General features: G+C 50.3%; 2 protein-coding genes across 2 annotated transcripts; both read left to right on the top strand.

The window, feature by feature from the left end:
* The first annotated feature begins 4,177 nt into the window (after window positions 1–4,177).
* On the top strand, window positions 4,178–6,979 carry LOC112876255 (NEP1-interacting protein 2-like). Its single transcript, XM_025940320.1, has 4 exons — window positions 4,178–4,470; window positions 4,569–4,747; window positions 5,388–5,471; window positions 6,291–6,979. Exons 1-4 carry the CDS (start codon window positions 4,341–4,343, stop codon window positions 6,579–6,581), a joined length of 684 nt encoding a protein of 227 aa, XP_025796105.1. The 5' UTR covers window positions 4,178–4,340; the 3' UTR covers window positions 6,582–6,979.
* Window positions 6,980–15,625: 8,646 nt separating this feature from the next.
* On the top strand, window positions 15,626–20,391 carry LOC112874549 (probable protein phosphatase 2C 72). Its single transcript, XM_025937925.1, has 5 exons — window positions 15,626–16,237; window positions 16,383–16,808; window positions 17,273–17,640; window positions 18,226–18,462; window positions 19,801–20,391. Exons 2-5 carry the CDS (start codon window positions 16,487–16,489, stop codon window positions 20,068–20,070), a joined length of 1,197 nt encoding a protein of 398 aa, XP_025793710.1. The 5' UTR covers window positions 15,626–16,237; window positions 16,383–16,486; the 3' UTR covers window positions 20,071–20,391.
* Window positions 20,392–22,652: the final 2,261 nt, after the last annotated feature.

The following is a 22,652-nucleotide window of genomic DNA, read 5'->3' as shown; positions in this document are numbered from 1 at the left end:
CGCGGCTCTGCGCGCCCATGTCAGCGGTGTCGCGCCCTGTCTGTCCACCCTGTGGGCTTGGCGATGGCGGGTATTGGCGCATCGCAGGACGTGTAGAGTTGCTAGCCCTGTTTGGAAGCGCGATCGCGAGTCAGCTCTGCCATTCCCTTCGCCCATAATTGAAACTGCCGGTGATGATGTGGACTCGATCGGCGCGTACTTCGAAACAAATCATGTCGATGCGTTGATGCTAGAGGGGCCTTCGGTTGGAATAATATAGCTTCTTCAAATGTGCCCCTAATGATACTGTGCATTCTTTTCTTTTCTTCTTTATAATGGAGGCGACATTGTGCCCCTAATAATACTGTGCATTCTTTTCTTTTCTTCTTTATAATGGAGGCGACATTGTGCTCCTAATGATACTGTGCATTCTTTTCTTTTCTTCTTTATAATGGAGGCGACATTCTTCTTTCTTTCTTTTTTCTCTGAAAATAAAGAAAACAATCAAACTTGTGGCTCTGGCCTTCTATTAGAACTTTTTTCCCTACGTGGTCATGTCAGTTTTTTATTCACGGCCGTGCCTGACAGGTCATGTCAGTCTTAACAAACTCGAGACGAAGAATGGGAGAGCCTGCGGCATTGTTATATGCTAGCAGTAGTTGACCCAAATGCAAGTACATGTTACAAAAGGGGCATCGTTTTCAGCTTCAGCCAAAACCTGAATTGCTGACGGGGACGCTCGGTTGCGATTTGTGAGTTGTGACATTCAGCTGTCAAAATCCTAGGCCATACGCTTCATCAACCACCGTGCATGTCGATGAACAAAACCGGTGTCCAAGGCATGGATGATGACACCGGCAGCGGCGGGCGCCGGGCGCTCCTGCACGGCTGCACGTACGTAGCTGTCCGAGCGGAACTCCGCAGGAATGCATACCCATACCCATTCATAGGCCACTAGGTTTCCCTCTTGCTATTTTTATTGTTATCATCACATCGTGGCCATTTGAAATTGATCCCCGACCCACAGATGCTCACCTTAATTTTCTTTTTGAGAGTGACTAATGACAAGCCCATGAGTTGATCTAACACCAACACCAACTGCTTTTCGGTGTTTAACAAAAATCCTGTCTATTCAAGGTCAATTTCCTGGGGCAATCTTAACAAACTATATCACTGCCGAGATGCAGCTTTTTTGCCGGGCTAGCAATAACAAACCGTGTATGAACTAACTTTTTTGAAAACAAAGTATAAATACAAACCCTCACATCTATACACATACTTACCCTATGAATATACACACGCAACCGTACCGCTATGAACAACTTCGATAGACTGAACCAGCATATCCTTGAGATTGACAAAGTCATCATAGACGTCTCGCTGTCAACGGGCACGTCGTCTACCACCCAAAGAATAGCGCCGGTTAAATTATGAATAAATTCAGAAAAATAGGATTCCCCATGCTGGATTGGGTCTTTAGTCCTGGTTCTTAAAGCCATTAGTCCCGGTTCCATGGATTTTAAAGGCATTACCAGTCCAAAATTTTAATTAGCGCAAGTACACCCAACCCTGCGGTCCACGGATTCAAGCTCAAGACATCTTGCCTCGAGCGTAGCTTTCTTACCATCCCACCTACACAGCACATATCACTCTACATGAGATGCTTTTCTTTTAAACTAACATGTGGAGACCCCTTTGGTCCCGCTTGGAGCCTCCAACCGGGGACTAAAATGTGACCCTTTAGTTCTAGTTGGTATTTCCAACTGTGACTAAATTTTTAGTTCCGATTGGAGCCTCTAACGAGAATAAAAGAGAGATTTTTAGTTCCGCTCCAACCGGGACTAAAGAGCCCTTCCATCACCTAGCCTTTGGACAGGATCCGGCTCAGAACCAACCTCAACCGGAACTAAAGGCAAAAACTAATGAGAGATTCTGTAGCAGTGAGTTAAGAACTCGAATCCAAATGGATAATTTTTACCGTAAGAAACCTGCTCAGCTTGTGGCTGGCCGAGCACGAGTACATCCCTCCATATAGACGGGCGTCGGAGACAGACCTCTTCCTATTTTGTAAGGACTGATGGGTGCCCAGTGAGAACTCCTGAATAATTGCGCACAAGCTCACTCAGTGCACTAGTGCACCAGTGATGGACAAATCAGACCAGTGTTGGGCGATCTAGAAGGAACGTAACACGAATCACCGTCTAGTGCAACAGATCAAGGATAAAGCTTCACTTTGGATAGCGGCAGCTGGAGCAAAGCATTTAACCACCACCCTTCGGTGTTTGTAGTAGCCGCTTCTCTTTATAGAGCTTCTTTTCCTCTTTTGGTTGTCTTGTGAGGATGAGTGTTTTGAAGTGCCTGTAGTTTGTTTTTTTACTAGGTAAGATCAACAGAGAGAGGCCCATCGGTGCTACCGTGACGGCTTGTGACGTACTGCAGAAGAGCCATGCCCCAGCATGCACGCAACCGGATTCGAGCCCGGGCAGGTGCGCTCCTCATCTGGGAGCCACACCAACCGAGCTAAGCTCGGCTTGCGTAGTTCTTGTGTTAGACCCGTTGTTGCTGGAGCTAGGCTGCTGCTCATCGCCTCTCTAGACTTTATTCCTCTTTTTAAACAAGCAGCTCTCCTGTTAGTTCTTTTTTAAAAAAAAGAAAATGCATGCTTGTCAGGTCTACCGTTCACGGCACTTGAACTTGAGAAGATCAGATGAATGGCGAGTGCTCGTATTCAAGCTCAAACAACTCTTCCCCCCATAATTTGTTCCCTTGCCCATCCGACGTCTTCCTACTGGTAGTAGCCGACTCCCTTTCTTTTATTTCTTCCCGAGCCCTCTCCCTAGAAGCCGTCAGCTCCACGAGCTCAACCACGACAAGACAATCCCATCCCACCCTCTCCATATTATCGGCGGCCACCATTGCCATGCTATGATGTTGCCTGTTGGCTCGCTTGGTACAATTTGGTCGACTGCGGCGCGTGTAGGAGAAGCATTTTACTAGTAACAGCCGGCGACGAAAGATGGATGGATCGTTTATATTTTTATACAATTCGACCCTGCCGGTGCTGACGGGGACTCGATTGATGCATGTTTTCTTCTTCAGTTCAAGTGGCGGAGGATACAATAATGCCAGTTTGGTTGCGCCTACGCCGACCCTGCCGGTTTTGTTCCAAATGTTTTCGCCGAGCCCGGCCCATGGGTGTGATGCGCGTCTTCCGTGTGGAAGTAAACATCGATCAAGACTCTTGAGTTTGGAGTTCCGATTTGTTTATTCGAAGAGAAAACGAGTTCAGATTCCTATCTGGCGGTTAGCACTTTTCCCCTACCTGGTCATGCCAGTCCAAACAGATAGCTGAGACGAAGAATGGGGAAAATGCATTTTACAGGCAGAGCCCGCAGCATTGTTGTATGAGTCTATGAGGGCAGGTGATGACTCAAAACGCCAGTACAAAATTACGATCGGGGCGTCGTTTTCAGGTTCAACTAAATTCTGGATCCCTGACAGGGACGGACGCTCAGTTGAAGCCGCTGGCGTTCAGCAGCAGTCAGAGTCTCAGAGATCGCACGCCACGCTCGGCAAACCATCGTGCTTGTTGCTGAATGCTGATACACCAAACCGGCGGGGGCCAGGCCATGGAGTAACTCCACTCCTGCAAGTACTGTGTACCCGAAGGAAACTCTGAAGAAATGCACGCCCATACTCAATGGCAACCCCCGCTAGGTTTTCTGTAATTCTTCCCCTGATGGTCCTCTGTCGTCACGTCGTGCGGCCAGCTACCGGTAGGTCGTCCTTTCCGAGAAGGAGCAGGCCGCTGCACTCCAAGCTACTGCCCAGCTGCCCAACATTTCCGGAAATTCTGAACCCGTCTGCGAGTTTCTGAACTCGTGGCCTGAAGAGCGGAACCCGGTGGCACCGACGGACTCGCCGCCGCGACGGAGTCCCAAGCGTCCGTCGGTGAGGTGCGGAACCGGCGTGCCGCAGCAGCACGGGGACGCGACGGGGCCGGCCGGGCAGAAGCGGCTAGCGGACAAGGCAGGTCGGGCGTGCGTGGCCGCGTGGGCAGAGAGAGGCAGCAGGGACAGAACAAAACCAGCGGCTGCTCCACACCGGACTACCAGACCACAGTTTTTATATTCCCCGCCACTATTTATACGCTCCCGCGGTCTCGCCTCCCTTCCGCGCTCCCAGACACGCACTCACCTCACCTGCCCCGTCCCCGAGCTCTCCGCGCTCCCGCGTCAGCACCACTCACCACTCGCCAGCGCGCGTGCCGTCTCACTCTCACCTCACGCCAGGAGCGGCTGCCGATTCGGCGTCTCCTCGGCCCCGTTCCTCTAATCTTCTTCCTCGTCCCCCCGGGCCGGATGGACCTGCCGCCCAGCCCAAGCTCGGCGCCGGAGCCGTGCCAGTGGGCCGGCGCCGGCCTCGGCTCCGCGGCGTGCGGCCTGGCCGGGAGAGTGCTCTGCGTCGTCGCCACCTGCGTCTTCGCCGCCGGTGCGTGCTCGCGCGGGTATTTGTGTGGGTGCTCAGGCAAGAGTCGCTACTCGCTAGTGACCGAGCTGAGCAGGGTTTCTACTGTGATGAATTTGCAGTGGGGTCGCTGGTCGGGGCGGTGACGGGCTCCATGATCGGGCTGGCGACCGAGAGCGGGGTGCTGCGCGGCGCCGGCATAGGAGCCATCTCCGGCGCCGTCTTCTCCATCGAGGTCGCCGAGGCGTCGCGGGACCTCTGGCACTCGGGCGACTCCGGCGTCTGGACCGTCCTCTACATGGTACGCGCATTCACTAACCTCCTGCTCTCCGATCTGCTTCTGCTTCTGCCTTGTACCCTCTCAAATTAATCGCCGGCTGAGGAGAAAGAGCAGCTTCTAAATTCTCAGCAGCTGTGGATTGAGCCTGCCCCAACCCAAGGCCGAACTGCAAAATTCGAAACGGCATGGCCCTATTCCCCTCGCAATCGTTGTCTATAATCCGATCGCCATTGACAAATTGTGAAGAGAACACCCAGTAAGACACAACGACCGATAGGTTTTTAACTTCGGCGTTCTCTTGGTGCTTGGAGAGGTCGAGCTGCGAAACTGTGGGAGCACACCACTCTCGTTTTCGCGGCCTAATGGGGTTTGATGTTGACGAAGACTGATTAGGTGTGCCCCATGGATTCCGTGGGGCGAGGTTGGTGATGCTACCCGATGGCATCTCACCTTCTTATTTACTCTCTGCTTCACATTTCAACTGCTTCCCAATCCCATGGCATGTTTTTTTTCCCTGCAGCGGCGCCAGTTGTTTTCTTCGGGAAAAAAAAGCAGAGAGAGAGGAATGAGCCAGTTTCCTGTCGAATCAAAGACGCTGCTGCATAGTGTTCCTCGGTACCTGTCTGACTGAACCGTTTGTGCTCGGCTACTGTACACGCAGGTGGACATCATCTCCAGCCTCCTGAGCGGCAGGCTGGTCCGGGAGAAGGTGGGGCCGGCGGTCCAGAGCGCCGTGCAGAGTCAGGTAGCCACTCGACCTCAGCCCGAATGCACCAAAGATCACGATGAGTTTTGTCAGTCCGAGAGCTATTCGCGTCCACTGTTGCCGTCCTGTGCTAAGTTCGAATTGACAACGCTGCTGAAAGTATGGGCGCCAGCTTTATTTAACAGTGGCAAACAGTACTGTGCACTCGTACACTCCGGCTAGCCTTATCACTTCAGAAAATCTGCCGATACTCCCATCCTCCACTGGACAATGTCGGTTCATCGGTCAGCAAAATTTTAGTGTCTTAGCTCTGCTGCTGATCATCAACCCAATCCAGTCAGCCAAAATGCCAAATCAGCAGAATAATACCATCATCTGGTACCATGAAGAAAAACCTGTCCACACGATGAGTAGCAGTAGGTCCAGACTATACGTTGTCCAGAAGCCAATTCATCCAACGCCAGTATTTGCATCTCTTCCAAGAACACACGCACAAGGTATCCCTTTAATAGCACGGTTAGTTACGGCAAATGCTAGTTGCCTTAAAAGAAAATCTGGTGCTGGTGCCTGTCGTCTGCTAGATCACTTTTAGTGAGGCGAGGTCATCGCCCGCAAGTAAAAGAAGCTTTTGCTGGCATCAATGGCAAACCGTCAACTAACCAACCAGCGGGTGGCTGCTTGTTTGGTAGCGCCCTTTCAAATTTCGACACGTTTAAGTATCAAAAAAAAATCAACACGTGCCCGGCTTGGCCCCCATCCACTAGCAAGATGATGCGTTTCTAGTTGCTCGACTGGTCTTCGGATTGGCTCATCGCCCTGCAACTTTCTTCTCAACGTTTCTTTTTTCTCTGGACGCAGATCAGCGCCATCAGCTCGCCGTTCGCGGAGACGAGCGACCTGTTCGACACGGGCGGCAGCAGGGGCCTCCCGGCGGACGCGGTGCGGCGGCTGCCGGCGATGGAGATCGCGGCGGACAGCGCCGTGGACGCGGCGGGGGAGGCGCTCTGCTGCTCGGTGTGCCTGCAGGACTTCCGGGTGGGCGAGCCCGCGCGGAGGCTCCCCGGGTGCCGGCACGTGTTCCACGTGCCCTGCATCGACTGCTGGCTCCACAGGCACGGCTCCTGCCCGCTCTGCCGCCGAGACATCTGAACTCTCCATCGCCGCCGGCAGTTCGTGGCTCCGTAAACCGCCGTCGTGGTTGCCCACCCCAACCCCCCCCCCCCCCCAAAAAAAAAAACGCCGCCGTGGAGTCGTGCTCGTATCAGTCGCCGATCGGTTGTTACTGCTGCCAGCTTGGCTGCTTGGGGTGGGTTAGTGGAGTAGGATTTGCGGGACGGCACCGGATGCCCGCAAGGGAAATGGTGCTCTCTGGTAACGAAAAGAAACCAGTCCCCTGTAAAAGATCAACGGAAAAGAAAAAAATGAGAGAGAAAAACGGCACGTGTGAATGTGTGATGTGACGATCGTATGTTGACAAGAGATGGAATGGGTCCGTATGTGGATAAGAGATTAAAGAGTGGTTCAGAGACCGCGTGTCTTAACTCTGATCTGGCTTGGTTTCGTGGGTTCACGTCGTGCTCATCTGCAGATTCTGAGTACATGGGGTAGCAAGAATGTGTCCAGATTTGGTCTCAGCATTTGCTTTGCAGCGAGCCTGCAGTTGCCATATTCAGGCAGGCCCCGTACTAAAACGGGCAGCAATGCCTGCCACACCGCGCGTGCCATTATTACAACGCGCTGCAGTGGCTGTTGCCAGCCAGTCTGGTTTCGCAAAACTGTGAGCTCGGCTGCCCTAGGGCGGTAGCGCCGGTAGGGCCCTAGTGCTCTGTCGCCCGGACGCAACGCGACCAGCCGCCTGAATGAACAGAGAGAGCTTCATACAAACAGAAACCAAGCACGCTGAGGAGAAGTCATCATCAATCGAGTCGGTTCTTTAGTGGGCCGCATTTTAAGTAGTGGTGGCGAGTGGCTGGCCTCTCTTGCTCAGTTGCTCTTTGTAAACAAAGGGGCCCGAACGCTCGATGGGCCGGCCCAATCTGGAGCCCACGTGTGAACCAGGCTTATGTCTCGTGGAAGCCCAGTCCCAAGGTTTTGCTCTTGGATATCCCCACCATTGGTGGGGAGCACTGCCCATCTATCATTCTCCACGGCGGCAGGCAGCAGTGGCTTCTGTAACCAGCTCGTCGTCGCATCGTGCGAGACGGAGTGACGAGCAAGCAAACATGCCAGGGAAAGGGACACGGCGAATCCGTATCCGTGCATTGTTTAAGCCGTGGCTGACCGCCGCCGGGGCAGGCTACTGGCTGCTCTACTATTCTACTCTTTTTTTTTTTTGAGGAGGAGCTCTACTAGTCTACTCTACTGTGACTGAGACCTGAGCAGACAGCTCCTCGACTGGGATGGTCCCCGATTCCGGCAAAAACAACTGTGTTGTAGCTCGGTTCCGGCTCCTCCTCGCCGAGATTTATTTATCTACCGAACCAAACACGAAGCTCCCGTGCGTGATTCTCATTGGACGAGACGAGACCACCGGAGGGGTGATGATGCCGTGCCCTGCCATTTCCACAAGCATCATCATCATGCCCGCGCTAAATGCGACTTGCACGTCCACCGGCCCTAATCATTTCGCCAATGATACGTACGCAAGATAGTCAGTTTTCTACTACTAGACCGGAAAAAGGGGGGGAAAAACAAGGAGCACATGCTACCGAAGGAAATTCCAGTTTCAAAGTTATCATTTTTCCTTTAAGATTTTACATTAAAAACAATTCATGTAAGAGTTTCCAATTAAGTAGATCCAGGCGCGCGTAAAATCTAGCACTAGCTTAGAGCGGATCTGCGGAGAGGCTGACCAGACACTCGACAGCGACCGACCTGTACAGCCACCAGTAGTGAGCGTGACTGGCTCCGCCGAAGTCCAAATCACGCAACGGTTAAGATAACTTGTGGGGATGAGATAGATGAACAAGCATTTCCTTTTGCTTCGGTTGAAATAAACAAGGAGCGAGGGTTCATGTTCTAGACTATTACCACCGGGCATTGGGACATGGGGCGTCGTCCATGGCTAGCTGCTGATGCTGCCCCCACAGCCCCACCGTCCGTCCATCTCGTCCAAGCAGTTCACGAGATGATGCGATGTTTGCATCCTTGGATGGAACGGACGGCCGGGATGGGAGTTGAGATCAGCGGTCGGTCGGGGTGGCCTTTGATTTCTATGGAGGGGATCGGACGGCGTCGCCGTCCCGGTACGCCTCCGCCGTCGTTCGTTTCTTTCCGTGGCCGTGGCACGGCTCCCCGCCGGACAGTGCCAATTGCCAACCGATACACCGGTTGGAGATGATTGGTCTGCTACGCTCGTTGGAGGTTTGACACGAATCACCTACTGTACCTCTTCCTCCTGTCATCCGAACTCTGACCGGACGGTCAGAAAACTGGAAGTTGAACCAGCACTCGATGCCAGTATGCCACGCGATCTGAACCTTAGAGGAAGTACTAGCCGCGGCTGATTGGTCCAAGTCGCAGATCAACCGATTTGTTGGTCAGTGCCGGGCTGAAACTAAGTCGAAACCTAGAACGTGAGTAATGATGCATTGGACTTTAATTCTAGAGCTTCATGATGGGCGTTGACCGCTAGCACGGCCTGATGACGATACACTCGAGATGACAGCACATGGTGTAGGTGTCACTAAAAACGTGCAGCATACTGTGAACAAGATTTCCACGGCAGGGACTCAGCCAGCCATCATGGCATCGGTTCTTCTTCGTCGTCGACACGCGTATGTCCAGGGGTTACTGCGCTATCAGCATTTGACCTTATTCACCGGCCGGCGTTGCTTTCACGGGCCGGCGGGCTAGCTGGATTGACTTTCTCCAGCAGGCTGCAGCCCGGCGGCGTGCGTTTCCTCCTATTATCCCACTACGAGCACAAAATCTAGCGGTGGGCTTTCAAGCCGGATCCCGTTGCGTCGTCAGTTACGTACCAGCAACAGCCAAAAACAAAAAATCGGGATAAAAATGGAGCGTGGAGTCAGCAGATAAGGGATCAGATAGGCACGCGTCATCATCGGTTCGTCGTCTGCCTTATCTGCCTGCACGCACGAACCTTGTGTCGATAGGCATGTCAACAACCTTCGCATCGTGATGCCGATGCGTCGGACGTGCGCCGCACAGCCAGCGGCATACAGTACTGATCGCCCAGCTGGCAAGTGACCTAAGCGACGCGGCAGAATCGAACTAACGGGTCAAACGATCGTACGGCTCGGCCGGGCAGCCTCACTGATCGGACGCACGGGGATTTCGTCGTGTGATGCACGCAAGGGGCGGGTCTCGGACTCGGACTACGAAAGCTGGCTCACGCAAGCAAAGGCATGGTGGGATGGTGCCCCTGTGATCTATCCAGCAATGGCGCGGAGCGCCTGCCTGAGTCGTGACCGGGCGAGAGAAGAGACGAGAAGGAATCTCGCCATGCTTCCGGTTTCCCTGTACTTCACTCTACTGAAGCGAGCGAAAGAGAGAATCCTCCTTGCCACTTGCCAGTTCCCTTTACCCTACCCTACTCAACCGTAGGCGCGTTCGTGCGTGCGTGCTTTCCAGCTCGCTAGGCTGCCTTGCATGCACCTGCAGCCACCGCCCACGAGCCCCGCCCCCGCCCGCACGCCGGTCCTGTGGCGCTCGGGAATTGACTATCACTCGACAGGTCGGCCGCTTCAGAGATCAGCAGAAAGCGACGCGGGTTCAGATGAAATCAATACACTGTACATGAGGGTTTGACCTGTCCACCGGACCGGCCGCCGCGGCCGGTGCAGGCACGCAGCCAGCCGCCGCGGCAGCAGTACCGCGGCGGATGCAGCATGTGCCCCTGAATCCCACCCGATGCGCGCGCCGCGGCGGCGCAGGCGTCCTGGAACACCGCGCCGAGTCCAGACCCCGCCGTCCGGGTACGCGGATCGGACACCTGATCGCCGGCGCACGTTGGCCGGGCATGTGGGCGATCGGGGCGTTCGCGTGCGCGGGGCGGGGCGGGGGGCCCTTCTCCGTGGCTGCTGCCTGTACTTGGCCCCCGCGTCTCGCTCCGCCTCCGCCCACGAATAATTCCACGAGCGAGCCGCGTCGCCCCGTGCGCATGGACGCCTGCGTCTGCGTGCGTGGCCGTCCACCCGGCCCTAGTACGTCTGATCCGGTGAGCCGGCGGATCTCGACCGGCCGGCCGGACAGCTCGGACGGGTAGGACATCTGGTCGTAGTCACGTGGCGTCGAAAAATCGGAGAACCTGCCTAGTACGTGTGGCCGGGCCCGGTTGACCGGCGGGCCGCGCCACGCGCGCGTACGGACGTCGGGCGGGCGTGAAATGTGAGCGCGTTTCTTCAGGTTTCTGCATCTCCTCCAATCGCGTGTCCGGCCATGGTATGGTGTGGACTAGGGTTACCTCTCACATAGGTCACATGTGGGGTGCAGACGAGTAGCGCAGCAGCCGCGTGAAAGAGCAGAACAGCAAGCAGGCACCTGAGTGTGTGCTGACGGTGCTCTGACTCAGCCAACCTCCTCTCGGATTTCATGCCAGAGGCTACAGGCTAGTACTAGTAGAACGTAAGGTCAACTAATAAAGAGGGTGATTCCGATCAGTACATGCAGTAGTTGCTGGCTAGCTAGCCTTCGTCGAACCTACGGTTACCGTGTAACTAATTATACATTTAACTAAGGCTGCTTCAAAATTTTATGCTACTTGTTTAAAATACAGAAATAGGATTTTAATTTAAAAAATTAATATAAATATTTAAACTAAAGAGTATTGGAGATGCACCTAAGGGTCACCAATTTACACACCCGTTCAACTCTAACGAGACCGACAATGGTGGTCCTGCAAGTGTACGGAGTATGTCAAAAGGATCTGTATATAATCCATGTCATGTTTAGGATAAGTACAAACGATCCTATCATCTTCCGGTCCGGTTAGCTAGCCTCTGAGCTTCTATCATCTGATTATTTTTTTTTTGCAGCAGAGCTTTGAGGTTTTGACTTTTTTGAGCAATGGGTCCGATGACAGAACTGTTCGGTGTTTCGTCCCGGAGCACACAAGCTTTCAGCACGCGCATGCACCGTGTCCATACCTTGTGTTATGATGAATCTAGAATTACACCACATCGGTGGGTCAAATTTGGCAGGGCGATGTGCACGCCTGGTTGCTTCGTGCTTAGAACAGGGACACGGCCACCAATCGTACGCTCGCGCCACCACGCGTACTATATATCGGCGCGCCGTAGAAAATTTGCAGCGGCGCCGCACGATGCCAAAAATCCGTCACCGGGCGTCCCTGTATTCTCCGTGTGCTTCGCATCGCTCCAATCGTGGTTTGCACTCCAAGCTATATATGGAAGCCATAAATACGTCGGGTCCAAAGCAAGCAGCAACGAATCTAAGCTATCATGACAAAAAAAAAACAGAGAGAGAGAGAGAGATTCAGATTGACAGTAAGCGACTTTTTAGTTTGTGTGCCGGTCATCAATAAACTAACCGAATGGCATGCGGGCCTGTAATGGTTCCTGGTCATAAGTATTTTCCACGCAGCCTTTTAGGCTGCGCTTGGTTCAGCTTTCTGAATCTGCTTCTACTTTCAGAAAGCAGAAGCTGAACCAAAGAGATTCAGTTTTTCTGCAGCTGCTTTGAAAAAATCGTTTTTCTTAGTACAAATTTAAAAACAGATTGTACCTTACTTTTGCAGCTTTTCCGAATTTGTGAAAACTACACACCTACTATTGGTCACATATATACCCTTTCAATTCTTTTTTATATATAAGAAAATAAAAATTAAAAAGAATACAAAAAAGTTAACTCCAAATATTTTCATATATATATATATAAATAAAGATTTAAATAAAAAAGAATTTGGTCATCACAAAGAAATATTGTATACTGTCAATTTGCATAAATACAATATATAACTTTTTCACAGTTGACAACTCACAGCAGTTTGAACCAAACGACTTTCAATTTTTTCACAGCAGGCATCTCAAGGCAGCTTTTTCACAGCAGAGATCTGATAGCAGCTTTTTCACGGCTCAGAGTTGAACCAAACGCACCTTTTAGAAGGAAATTAATTGCATGATTTGGAAGGTAATAATCAGAACCGTGCGCAAGATTTGGAATGTACTACTAGTCAATAAGTAATTTCATAAGGTTTTTTTTCTATATTTGTAAACATAGCAACACGTGCTGCACTGCTGGTCTAGGAAACTAAAGACTACTCGCGCGACAAAATAAGAATGTATGCAGATCGAGTGCCTCCGTGAACATATAGTACTCCTTAACCGCTTTTTCTATTTGTATATAAGTGCGTCTTTGTAAAAAAAATTACATAACAAATTTATGTTCGAAAAAAGCGTGTGCTTGCACGATAATGGATGGGTACATTTTGGGCTCTCTAGTCTAGCCCTCGGATCCTGATCGAGCTCCCCACGTGCAAAGCCATGCTCTCGAGACGTCGTCACGTCCAGCGGCGGCCTTTCCACCATTTGCGCGGTGCTTCGCCTCGCACTAGCTGCGGTCGCCGCACATGTAGATGGGCGTACGGGAGCAGCAGCGCGGCGTCGTCTTTCTTTAATTGCCGGAGCAAACACAACGCTGCACCCGCCCGTCCGCATCAGGTTGCTTTCAGCGCATTCGGGATCCGCCGCGCCGCGTGCGGTGCATGGGGGGGCAGCGAGAAAAAGGTGACCCTGATGGGCTGATGGCTTTCTAGGTTGGATGCAGCGCATGATTCCCCCTCATGATTTGCTTTCGTACGGTGTGATGGATGCATGGATGGGCCAAGCACGTACAGTACGTGGTTGGATCCATCCTAAGTTGTGGTTAATTAGCTCGTGGATTACTGCTGGATTCTGAAAGCTGCAGCTGTTTGGATGCGCACATCCATGGCGCGGGGTGGCTGTCTCGCAAGCCGGTGCAGATTGGGGTGGGATAACTTGTAGGATTTCACAAACTGGGTCCATAAAATTTGCACCGTGTTTTGCGCTTTTATGCATAGCAAATGTCGGAATTTGTCACAAGCGGAAGGAAAAGTCCCTCGATCGTTCCATTTGACCATCTCATCCAAAAAGGTTCTCCTGCTCTGACCTACTCCGTATTGCGTAATTTTTCACCGAATGAGCGCTGAGCATCATGCGGCGAGTTGAAGATCGTGGATAATTTGTCTGATTTATCTCCGCAGTATGAATGGATTTTTATCAAAAAGATCCCCACGTTCCCTCCCATTCGTGCCCACACGTGAAGGTGGGGGGGAATAGACATGCCCAACTGAAGCGGTAGGATAATCCTGAGCTGTTGACCAGGGCCCGGGTGGCGCGCACGGTAGAGAGAGCTAGCAATATTTTTTGGCAGCCACACCACATGCGCAATCGGCAACGCAAGCGGGTCACGACGGGGGACCACCGGCAGGCAGGCAAGCAAGCAACGACAGGTCGGCGCACGCTTGGGAGCGCGGCCGGTGCCGGGGAACGGACCCGCGCAGCACGCGCCGGATCCCGATCGGACGGCCTCGGGGCGCCGTGGAGACCAGCGAAGGCACAGCTCAGCCGAAAAGCGCGGAGCCCCAGGCGCGCGCACGGACGCGTCGCCGGACACGCCAGCGCCAGCCAGCACCCACGCAGCGGAGGCAGCGCGGCGCGCACGAGGGGGTCGGGTCCCCAGCCCAACCCGATCGATCCCCGATTCCCCATCCACCCCGGCGCCCGCGGGCGGACCATGCCGCGTCCCAGCCAGGCCGCCACGGCACGAGGGGACGGCCCCAATGATCTTTTAATCTACTCCCATGAAGGACGCCGAGGCGTCAATACCGGCGGCCGCACGCCCGCGAGCCCCGCCGCTGTCGCGCCTGGCCGGCCGCTGCTGATTCGCGCGCGCCGGAGCACCGATCGCTTCACGCCACGTCGAGCACCGGTCGATCGGAGATCTCTCCCTTCGGGCTGTCGGTCTGAACGCACCTCTCGGCCTGCGCCGGCAGCGGCACCGCGCCGCATTGAGCGTCACAAGAGTACAAGAGCCAGCATCACCAACCCAACACAAGGGGAAATAAAACTATGGCCAACGCTCGGCTCAGCGCGAGGACTTTCCAGTCGCTCTCTCGCTCGGCAGGCGGATTGCTGCTGCCAAAAGGCAGCGCGAGGTCGCCTCTGCTGCCGAGCGACGTGGACGGCCGCGTAAGCCGGCTTGTCCCTTGTTCTCCCATGCCAGCCGTGGCCGCCGCCCGCCGCCACGGCCACTCCCTCCACGCACGCTCGCCACGCCACGCCACGCTGCGGGCTGGACTGTCCGCGGCGCGCGCCAATTGGCGCGCGCGCCGAGCCGTTTCGGCGGCCCTGGGGCGCGGCGCGGGGGCAGCCGTCCGGTCTCAGGAATTTTCCCGGAAGATGACTCGCCGTGCCGCGGCGCTCTGGAGGTCCGTCCTGTCCGTCCGTGGTTTGGTTTGGTCCGGCGAGTAAAAAACCCGGCAAAGTGGCCGCGCTACGTACGGTCGTTTCATTTAAAACTGTCATTTCCAAAACACTTGTATTGTATGAGGAAAATGGGTACCACCACACGGCTAATGGTTACCGGGGGTCTAGTGTACGGGTACACGTCGACTTTGAAAGTGTTTGGTAAAGGAAAATGAATGGTTTGATCGGAGGAATTGAGAGGATCGTGTTGAATTACCGGGCGGCAGTTACCCCGAGAACTGAGCACCGGTCGGGTCAAAAGCACAAGCTGCCAAGCGACGTTCAAGCTGAATCCGTTAAGAAACGATTTGGTTACTGTTTCTTCTCTCCGGGCGAGCGAGCGAAGCCGTTTTTCCGTTGCTGCGACAACGCCCGTGTACACGCGCAATGGGAAACGGACCATGAAGCGTCCTGACTTGCGCGACGTCCATGGCATCAGCATCTGCGTTACCCTGCCCGAGGAGGCGCAGGCACATTGCTTCGCGCTCACCGGCCTGCACTGCACCTCGTAGAATTCTAGCGGCCCATTTCTACCTAATTCTTTCACCCATGCGTGAAAAACTAGTAGTGATGTGAAACAGGTCAAACGAGGCGATAGGATGAGGCGAGCAAGGGGTACAATCCGAAGCAGCTCGTCACGCAGATTAGAAAAAGGGGGAGAAAAGGGTGGAAAAAAAGGGGGCTTTGGAGTGGGCACTATAAATGCCGGCTTTTCTTTCTGGGGAAGAATGCTGCAGTGCGGAGGAGGAAAAAAAAAGGGTGGGGGATTAATGGAACAGCAAGGTCGCAGGCGCAGCAGCGCGGAGCAGGCAGTCGCCACCGCTCCCAAATCCCTTCTTGAGAAATTAGGACCGGTAGAGTAGAGCCCATCTCTGAGCGCTGCCTTGCTGGCTCTGCCTCACCTCCCTCCAGGACCCTCCCTCCCTCTCTCCTCTCTCCCCTCTCTCTAGCCCCTCCTCCCGTCCCGGTCTGGTTGCTTCTCCTGCAGTTTTTCTGTTCTCTCTCGCTTTGCTTCCGCTCTTCATATACCCGGTGGAGCGGAGGCGGGTGCTCTGATCTGTCTGTCTGTTCTTCGATCGAGTTTGGGAGACTTGGAAGGAGGAGGGAGAAGCAAAGCGGAACAGCCCATCTTTTTTTAGTCTTTTCGGTTCGGTTTCCTGGTTGCTTCTTTTGGATCCCGCGGAGGAGCCCACCGTTTCTACAAAAACCCAATCTTTGCTGCCGTCTCCGCGGCCGAGATCGATAGGTTTCCAGATCTAAGGCCCCCCTCCCCTGGCTGAGAGATCGCGGGCGCAGCAATCCGGCGCGCAGCTACTAGGGAAAAATATCCTAGAAAAGGTAATTCCTTTTTTTTTTGCTTCTCCTCCCAATGCAAGGAAAGTATGGTGGACCTGGTGGTCTTCCTCCCTTTGATCATGCAATTTGGGTGCTAGATGCGCGGCGGTTCATCTTCATGTGCGCCCCCCTTTGATTCCGATTGCAGATTTTGCGGGTGCGACGGGGCAGGAAGAAGGTATTGGGGAACAGAAGGGTAAAGAAATGGTCTTCGTGACCAAGTGGGCGATGGGGCGGTGGCGGAGATGAGGGATGCTATCGGCTGTGATGGATTACTTGAGATCTTGCTGGGGGCCGGCTTCGCCGGCCGGGCGCCCCCGCAGAGGATCGGACGCTGCCGGCCGCCAGGACGGGCTCCTGTGGTACAAGGACGGCGGGCAGGTCGTCGACGGTGAGTTCTCCATGGCCGTGGTCCAGGCCAACAACCTGCTGGAGGACCATAGCCAGGTGGAATCCGGGCCGCTGAGCGCAACGGACCCCAGCCTCCAAGGCACCTTCGTCGGCGTCTATGATGGGCATGGTGGCCCGGAGACGGCGCGCTACATCAATGATCATCTCTTCAACCACCTGAGGAGTAAGGCCTCTACTGCTGCTGAAGTTCATGCTTTAGATCAAGTAACAATCAAGCTATGCTATCAGATTTATGATTGCTACATCCGGTTTTGTGCTATGCAAGTGTGTATAGTTGATGCTGATTGCTGTTAAATAAAGATATTTGCCATTTCGGTGGATCTTGATTGTATGCGTGCATTGCATAGAATGTTGTCCAATGTAGACTAATATGGAAAAGCGCGCACAAATTTAAATGCAATTATGTTTAGACAAAGGACCAACGTTACCCCTAAATTCAATGATTCGGAACAGAATTTAAGCACATAATTGCATGGAATAGTGTGATAATTATAAAACTGCTAAAAGTTATTGATGATTCAAAAAGGATAGTGTCTTTTGTCACATCTTCTAATTATACCATAATATGTTTTAACTGCTTACTTATTTTCATATATGCCTTTTGCATGACAAACTTTATTTTTTCAGGATTTGCATCTGAGCACAAGTGCATGTCAGCAGATGTGATTCGGAAGGCTTTCCGAGCGACTGAGGAGGGGTTCATTTCTGTAGTTAGTAGCCAATGGTCATTGAGACCTCAATTAGCAGCGGTTGGCTCTTGCTGTCTTGTTGGCGTGGTTTGCAGTGGAACTCTATATGTTGCAAACCTTGGGGATTCCCGTGCTGTTCTTGGGAGACTAGTGAAGGGAACTGGAGAGGTTTTGGCAATGCAGCTCTCAGCAGAACACAATGCATCCTATGAGGAGGTTAGACGAGAGCTGCAGGCAGCACATCCTGACGATCCCCATATTGTGGTCCTAAAGCACAATGTTTGGCGTGTGAAGGGCATCATCCAGGTATAAGAGCTTGAACTGTAATTTTCATAAGATAAAAGTTCTAGTTTTTGTTTATTCATTCTGACTTACGTATCAAAATATTTTGAACAGTCCTAAAAAAGTTTCTCGTAACCTTGTATAAAAATTGAAATTTTATAGTTGCATTTTCTTTTGGCTTGATGTTATGTGGTTCCATTTACAGAGCCACATCATGTGTGTTTATGATTATTCTACAGTTATGGACAATCCTATTTTCCTTGCTCAAAAACCAACAGGGTGCAGTAATATGACAATGTTGTTATGAACCATAACCAATACGTTGTAAGGTGTTGAACTCAATGTTCTTATTGCAATCTCCAAGTGAACTTAATGTTAATGCTGTGCCTTAAACGGATGTTGCTGTGTGAGACACAAGATATGAATAGGTGCATTTTGTGGGTTAATTATTTTGTAGATGATCTTGGTCGACTAGTAACTATTAAGTCAATTTTTTTCAAGCCAGTTACTTCTGATGCTTAGTGTTTACAAGGGACTTCTGTCATGCAATGTTGCATTTTGAACTGCTATGCTTCCAGGCATCTCATATGGTATGATGATGTTTTGCAGATAACAAGGTCAATTGGAGATGTATATCTGAAGAAACCGGAGTTCAATAGAGAACCTTTGCACTCCAAGTTTCGCCTTCAGGAAACTTTCAGGAGACCACTTCTTAGTTCTGATCCAGCAATTACTGTACACCAAATACAGCCAACTGATAAGTTCATCATTTTTGCATCTGATGGACTCTGGGAGCATCTTAGTAATCAGGAAGCTGTTGACATGGTCCAGAGTAGCCCTCGAAATGTATGTATTCTTATCTTATGTTTATCTTTCTGTATCTTGGTTATTTGGAGATGCAGTGCTAGTTTGTTTTTATTGTTTGCCTGCTCAAAACTATGAAACTACATTTTATTTCGTAATTTAATCAAGCTTTGACTGATGTTCCTGGTGAGGTAGATGGATGTACCTTGTTGTATAGGAAATTTTAGAGTATACTATCTTTATGTCTTTAGAAGCTTCTGTTCTAGGTTTCTAAAGATGTAACAAGTTCTATGATAGTGTAGTAGATGAAGGCCATGGTATGGAGGCACTTAGATTGTTAAATTTGAGAATTGTACCAGAGTAAGCATTTCCTCTGTTCTAGGTATTTAAGCATTCAAGTTTATATGGATCTACTATTGAAGTATTTAAGCATTCAAGTTTATATGGATCTACAAGGAAACTGCTCTGTGGCTTAGTTCATGCAAGTTTGTGTTCTTCACCTCATACCGTATTAGACCATCGCCAGGATAATCTGGAATTTAATCTTCATCTTCTACACCATTTTTTGTGTCACTTGAATCTTTGGTGATTCAGTCGAGTATCTACTCATGTAATCTTGACTATTGACAGTATATATATGTCTGCTTGTGGACTTAGTAAGATGTTTAGTTGGTGGATACTCCTGACAATGGCACCGTGTCCAAAATGCAACGCTGACCACAGATTTCTAGTGCAGTATATCAAGAAACCAAAGAAATTATGAAATACTTCCTGAGACAAATCAACGCATGACTTTCAATCTTACAGTTCTAAAAAAATAAAATATATTTTGACTGCATTTGTGTCAAAAAGGCATGTATTTGTGTCTGGTGGGAGTCTTATGTGTAAATTTGGCAATTTGCATTCAACTTGAAATACAATGATATATTTTGTGACTGCTTTGTCTATATTTCTCACACCTCCCCAAAGCTACAGATTTTGTTCATAGCAAACACATTTGCTTTCAAAACTTATTGATACTACAGTCTAACTAAATCAATGTTATCCTCGAATGCATGCAGTCATCCCTTGAAACCTTGACCACTAACATACATTTTACCTGTCACTTTGAAATTCTATCAAAAGGTTCACCATCATGTTCTTCTGTATTCTTGAAGTATTTTTGAATAGTTTTTGCTACCATTTAATTAGGACAAGTAATTGTGATAGTGTATATTGCATGCCGTGTCGTTGTCCTAAACAAGTCTGGAAGTACTTTAACAGGCAGAATGGTGCAACCATGAGTCCACAACTTATTTGCAATTTCTTTTTGTTTCTTTATATCTCTTACAAAAAGATATTACTTGCTGTTTTCTTGACATTGATCTTACTTATGTCCAGGGAATTGCTCGAAGATTAGTAAAGGCTGCAATGCAGGAAGCAGCGAAGAAGAGGGAGATGAGGTATTCCGACCTCAAGAAAATTGATCGTGGGGTGAGGAGGCACTTCCATGATGATATAACTGTCATCGTGGTCTTTTTCGATTCAAATGCCACGGCAACTGCTGCCTGGAGCAGACCCACAGTCTCTCTCCGTGGGGGTGGTGTTCCAATCCCTTCGAACACCCTTGCTCCATTCTCAGTTCCCACAGAGCTAAACAGCTCTTACTGAAACCATACTGGAGGTGAAGGGGCCAGGCAAGAAGATCAAAAGAAAGTAAAGGAAAAGGTAAAAAAAAAGAAGAAAGAAGAGCAGCAGTTGTGATCAGCTGTAGTGTATTTTGTCATCTGCCGTGTTCTTGTAAAACCTTTTTTAGATTCTCAACCTGGTGACTAGCGTACTGATAGCAAGGTATAAGATTAGATTATTCTTAGCTTTTTTTTCTTCTTCTTTTTTTCTTACCCTTTAGATTCACTCATGGGATATCAGGTGGCTGTACATTCTCCGGATCAACTTGTGATAATAGTTCATCGCACCCTTCTTATGCGCAAATCATGCTATCCCATGACTGATCTGGTTGTCCAGCACGTTGAACTGATGATGCGTGTTTTCCATGGATGATGGAATTGTTGCCTTGACCTGCTGGGCGCAGCTCAGGTTCGTCGACAAGGCCTCTCCTATGCTGACATGGTGAGGCAAACGCTTAGCAGATTTACCATTTTTATAAAACAAAAGGGTGCAACGAAGTTGAGAGCGGTGCACACCTTGTGGTGAGCAAGGATGCTTAACGGCTACAATCCCAAGTTAAGTTTTAACGAGTTTGGATCAAGAGAGAATAAAATTAGAGGGGGTTTCTTTTAGAAGACTAATAAAGATTTTAACACTTTGTTTTCTTTTCGGCATGGTTATAGACCCTTGCTTGTCATATTCAATCATCGATAGAAAATAAAATATATCAGTACTATACAAATATAAGTCTTCCCAAAATGTTACCTTACAAAAAAATACATATGTAGAATATGTTACCTAACCATTAGCTTGGTGGAAAATGAATTATAAAGTCAACAAAAAGATCAATATAAAAGAATTGAGAAACAAACCAAGTTGAAACCACAACAAAGCTACTATTCTTTTTTTCTTTTGCTGCGGAAGCTACTAAATTTGAGTGATCCAAGACCCGACAGCTCCTCAGCACCCCACTCAAAATTACAAGGAATTTCGAGAATGAGATAAGTCAATAGAAAAGGATAAGTTTTACCTGAGCTTGTCACAGGGTGTAAATATAGTTAAAACAAAAAAAAATGATGAAGGTAATCACATCGGTAGCAGAGGATGCTAGATTCGATCGATGTTAAATTGTCAAACCTAACTGGCTAACACCCTGTCACCCTCTATCATCCACGGTCATCTTAATAAGGATATACTCCTCCATCCTAAATTACAATTCGTTTTAGCTTTTTTAGAAATATAATTTTTCTATGTATCTAGATACAGTGTATATCTAGATGCATAGCAAAATATACGTATTTAGAAAAGATAAAATAAATTATAATTTAGAACGGAGGTAGTCCCATCTAGTGACCTTCCATAGTGGACAATACTCGAGCCAAATCGATTTTATCCTTGCTAGGAGAGAGGATAGACGTGCCTGCTTAGATTGTAAGGTGATACCTGGGGAGTGTGTTGTCCCCCAACACAAGCTTGTGGTGGCGGATTTTCGTTTTCGGGTATGTGCCCACCGGGACAAACGTGCCAAGATTGCGAGAACGAAGTGGTGGAAGCTTAGAGGGGAAGAGGCTCAGACGTTTAAGGAGAGGATGCTAGGCGAGGGGCCTTGGGAAGAAGGAGCAGATGTAGATGATATGTGGCTAAAGATGGCGATATGTGTTCGGAAGGTGGCCTCAGAAGTGTTTGGTGTGAGTAGGGGAGGCAAGCAGGAAGTGAAAGAGACTTGGTGGTGGAATGACGAGGTGCAAAGGGCTATTAAGGAGAAGAAGGAGTGTTTCAAACGCCTTCACCTCGACAAGAGCGCAACCAACATCGAGGGATATAGATTAGCGAAAAGGTCTGCAAAGCGAGCTGTAAGTGTAGCGAAAGGTCAGGCTTTTGATGATCTGTATCAACGGCTAGGTACGAAGGAAGGAGAGAAGGACATTTATAGGATAGCTAGGACCCGCGAGAGGAAGACAAGGGACATAAACCAAATCAAATGCATCAAGGATGGGACAGATCGACTTCTGGTGAAGGATGAGGAGATCAAGGACAGATGGCGAGAATACTTCGACAAGTTGTTTAATGGGGAAAATGAGGGTCCTACCTTCGAGTTGGACGACTCATTTGATGATACCAACAGACGCTTTGTGAGGAGGATTCAGGAGGCAGAGATCGGGGAGGCTTTGAAGAGGATGAAGGGAGGTAAAGCGATGGGTCCCGATGGCATCCCCATTGAGGTGTGGAGATGCCTGGGCGAGAGGGCGGTAGTATGGTTAACTAAGCTTTTTAACCTAATTTTCCAGTCAAACAAGATGCCGGAGGAATGGAGGAGAAGTATATTAGTACCGATCTTCAAGAATAAGGGAGATGTTCAAAGTTGTACTAACTACCGGGGGATTAAGCTGATGAGCCATACGATGAAACTCTGGGAGAGGGTTATCGAGCATCGCCTAAGAGGATTGACAAGGGTGACCCAAAACCAGTTTGGGTTCATGCCTGGGAGGTCGACCATGGAGGCGATTTTCTTAGTCCGACAGTTGATGGAGAGATATAGAGAGGAGAAGAAGGACTTACACATGGTCTTTATTGACCTAGAGAAG

Source organism: Panicum hallii, chromosome 9 (genome assembly GCF_002211085.1).
Source record: "Panicum hallii strain FIL2 chromosome 9, PHallii_v3.1, whole genome shotgun sequence".
NCBI classification, from domain to species: domain Eukaryota; kingdom Viridiplantae; phylum Streptophyta; class Magnoliopsida; order Poales; family Poaceae; genus Panicum; species Panicum hallii.
This window is presented reverse-complemented; position numbering and strand designations above follow the sequence as displayed.

What these genes read in the sequence shown, in the direction of transcription:
- LOC112874549 (XM_025937925.1), top strand. Translation starts at nt 16,487, where the DNA reads ATGCTATCGGCTGTGATGGATTACTTGAGATCTTGCTGGGGGCCGGCT. An exon ending in TCTCTTCAACCACCTGAGGA is followed by an intron (nt 16,809 to 17,272) that starts GTAAGGCCTCTA and finishes TTATTTTTTCAG; the next exon opens with GATTTGCATCTGAGCACAAG. An exon ending in GTGTGAAGGGCATCATCCAG is followed by an intron (nt 17,641 to 18,225) that starts GTATAAGAGCTT and finishes GATGTTTTGCAG; the next exon opens with ATAACAAGGTCAATTGGAGA.
- LOC112876255 (XM_025940320.1), top strand. Translation starts at nt 4,341, where the DNA reads ATGGACCTGCCGCCCAGCCCAAGCTCGGCGCCGGAGCCGTGCCAGTGG. An exon ending in CACCTGCGTCTTCGCCGCCG is followed by an intron (nt 4,471 to 4,568) that starts GTGCGTGCTCGC and finishes ATGAATTTGCAG; the next exon opens with TGGGGTCGCTGGTCGGGGCG. An exon ending in AGAGCGCCGTGCAGAGTCAG is followed by an intron (nt 5,472 to 6,290) that starts GTAGCCACTCGA and finishes CTCTGGACGCAG; the next exon opens with ATCAGCGCCATCAGCTCGCC.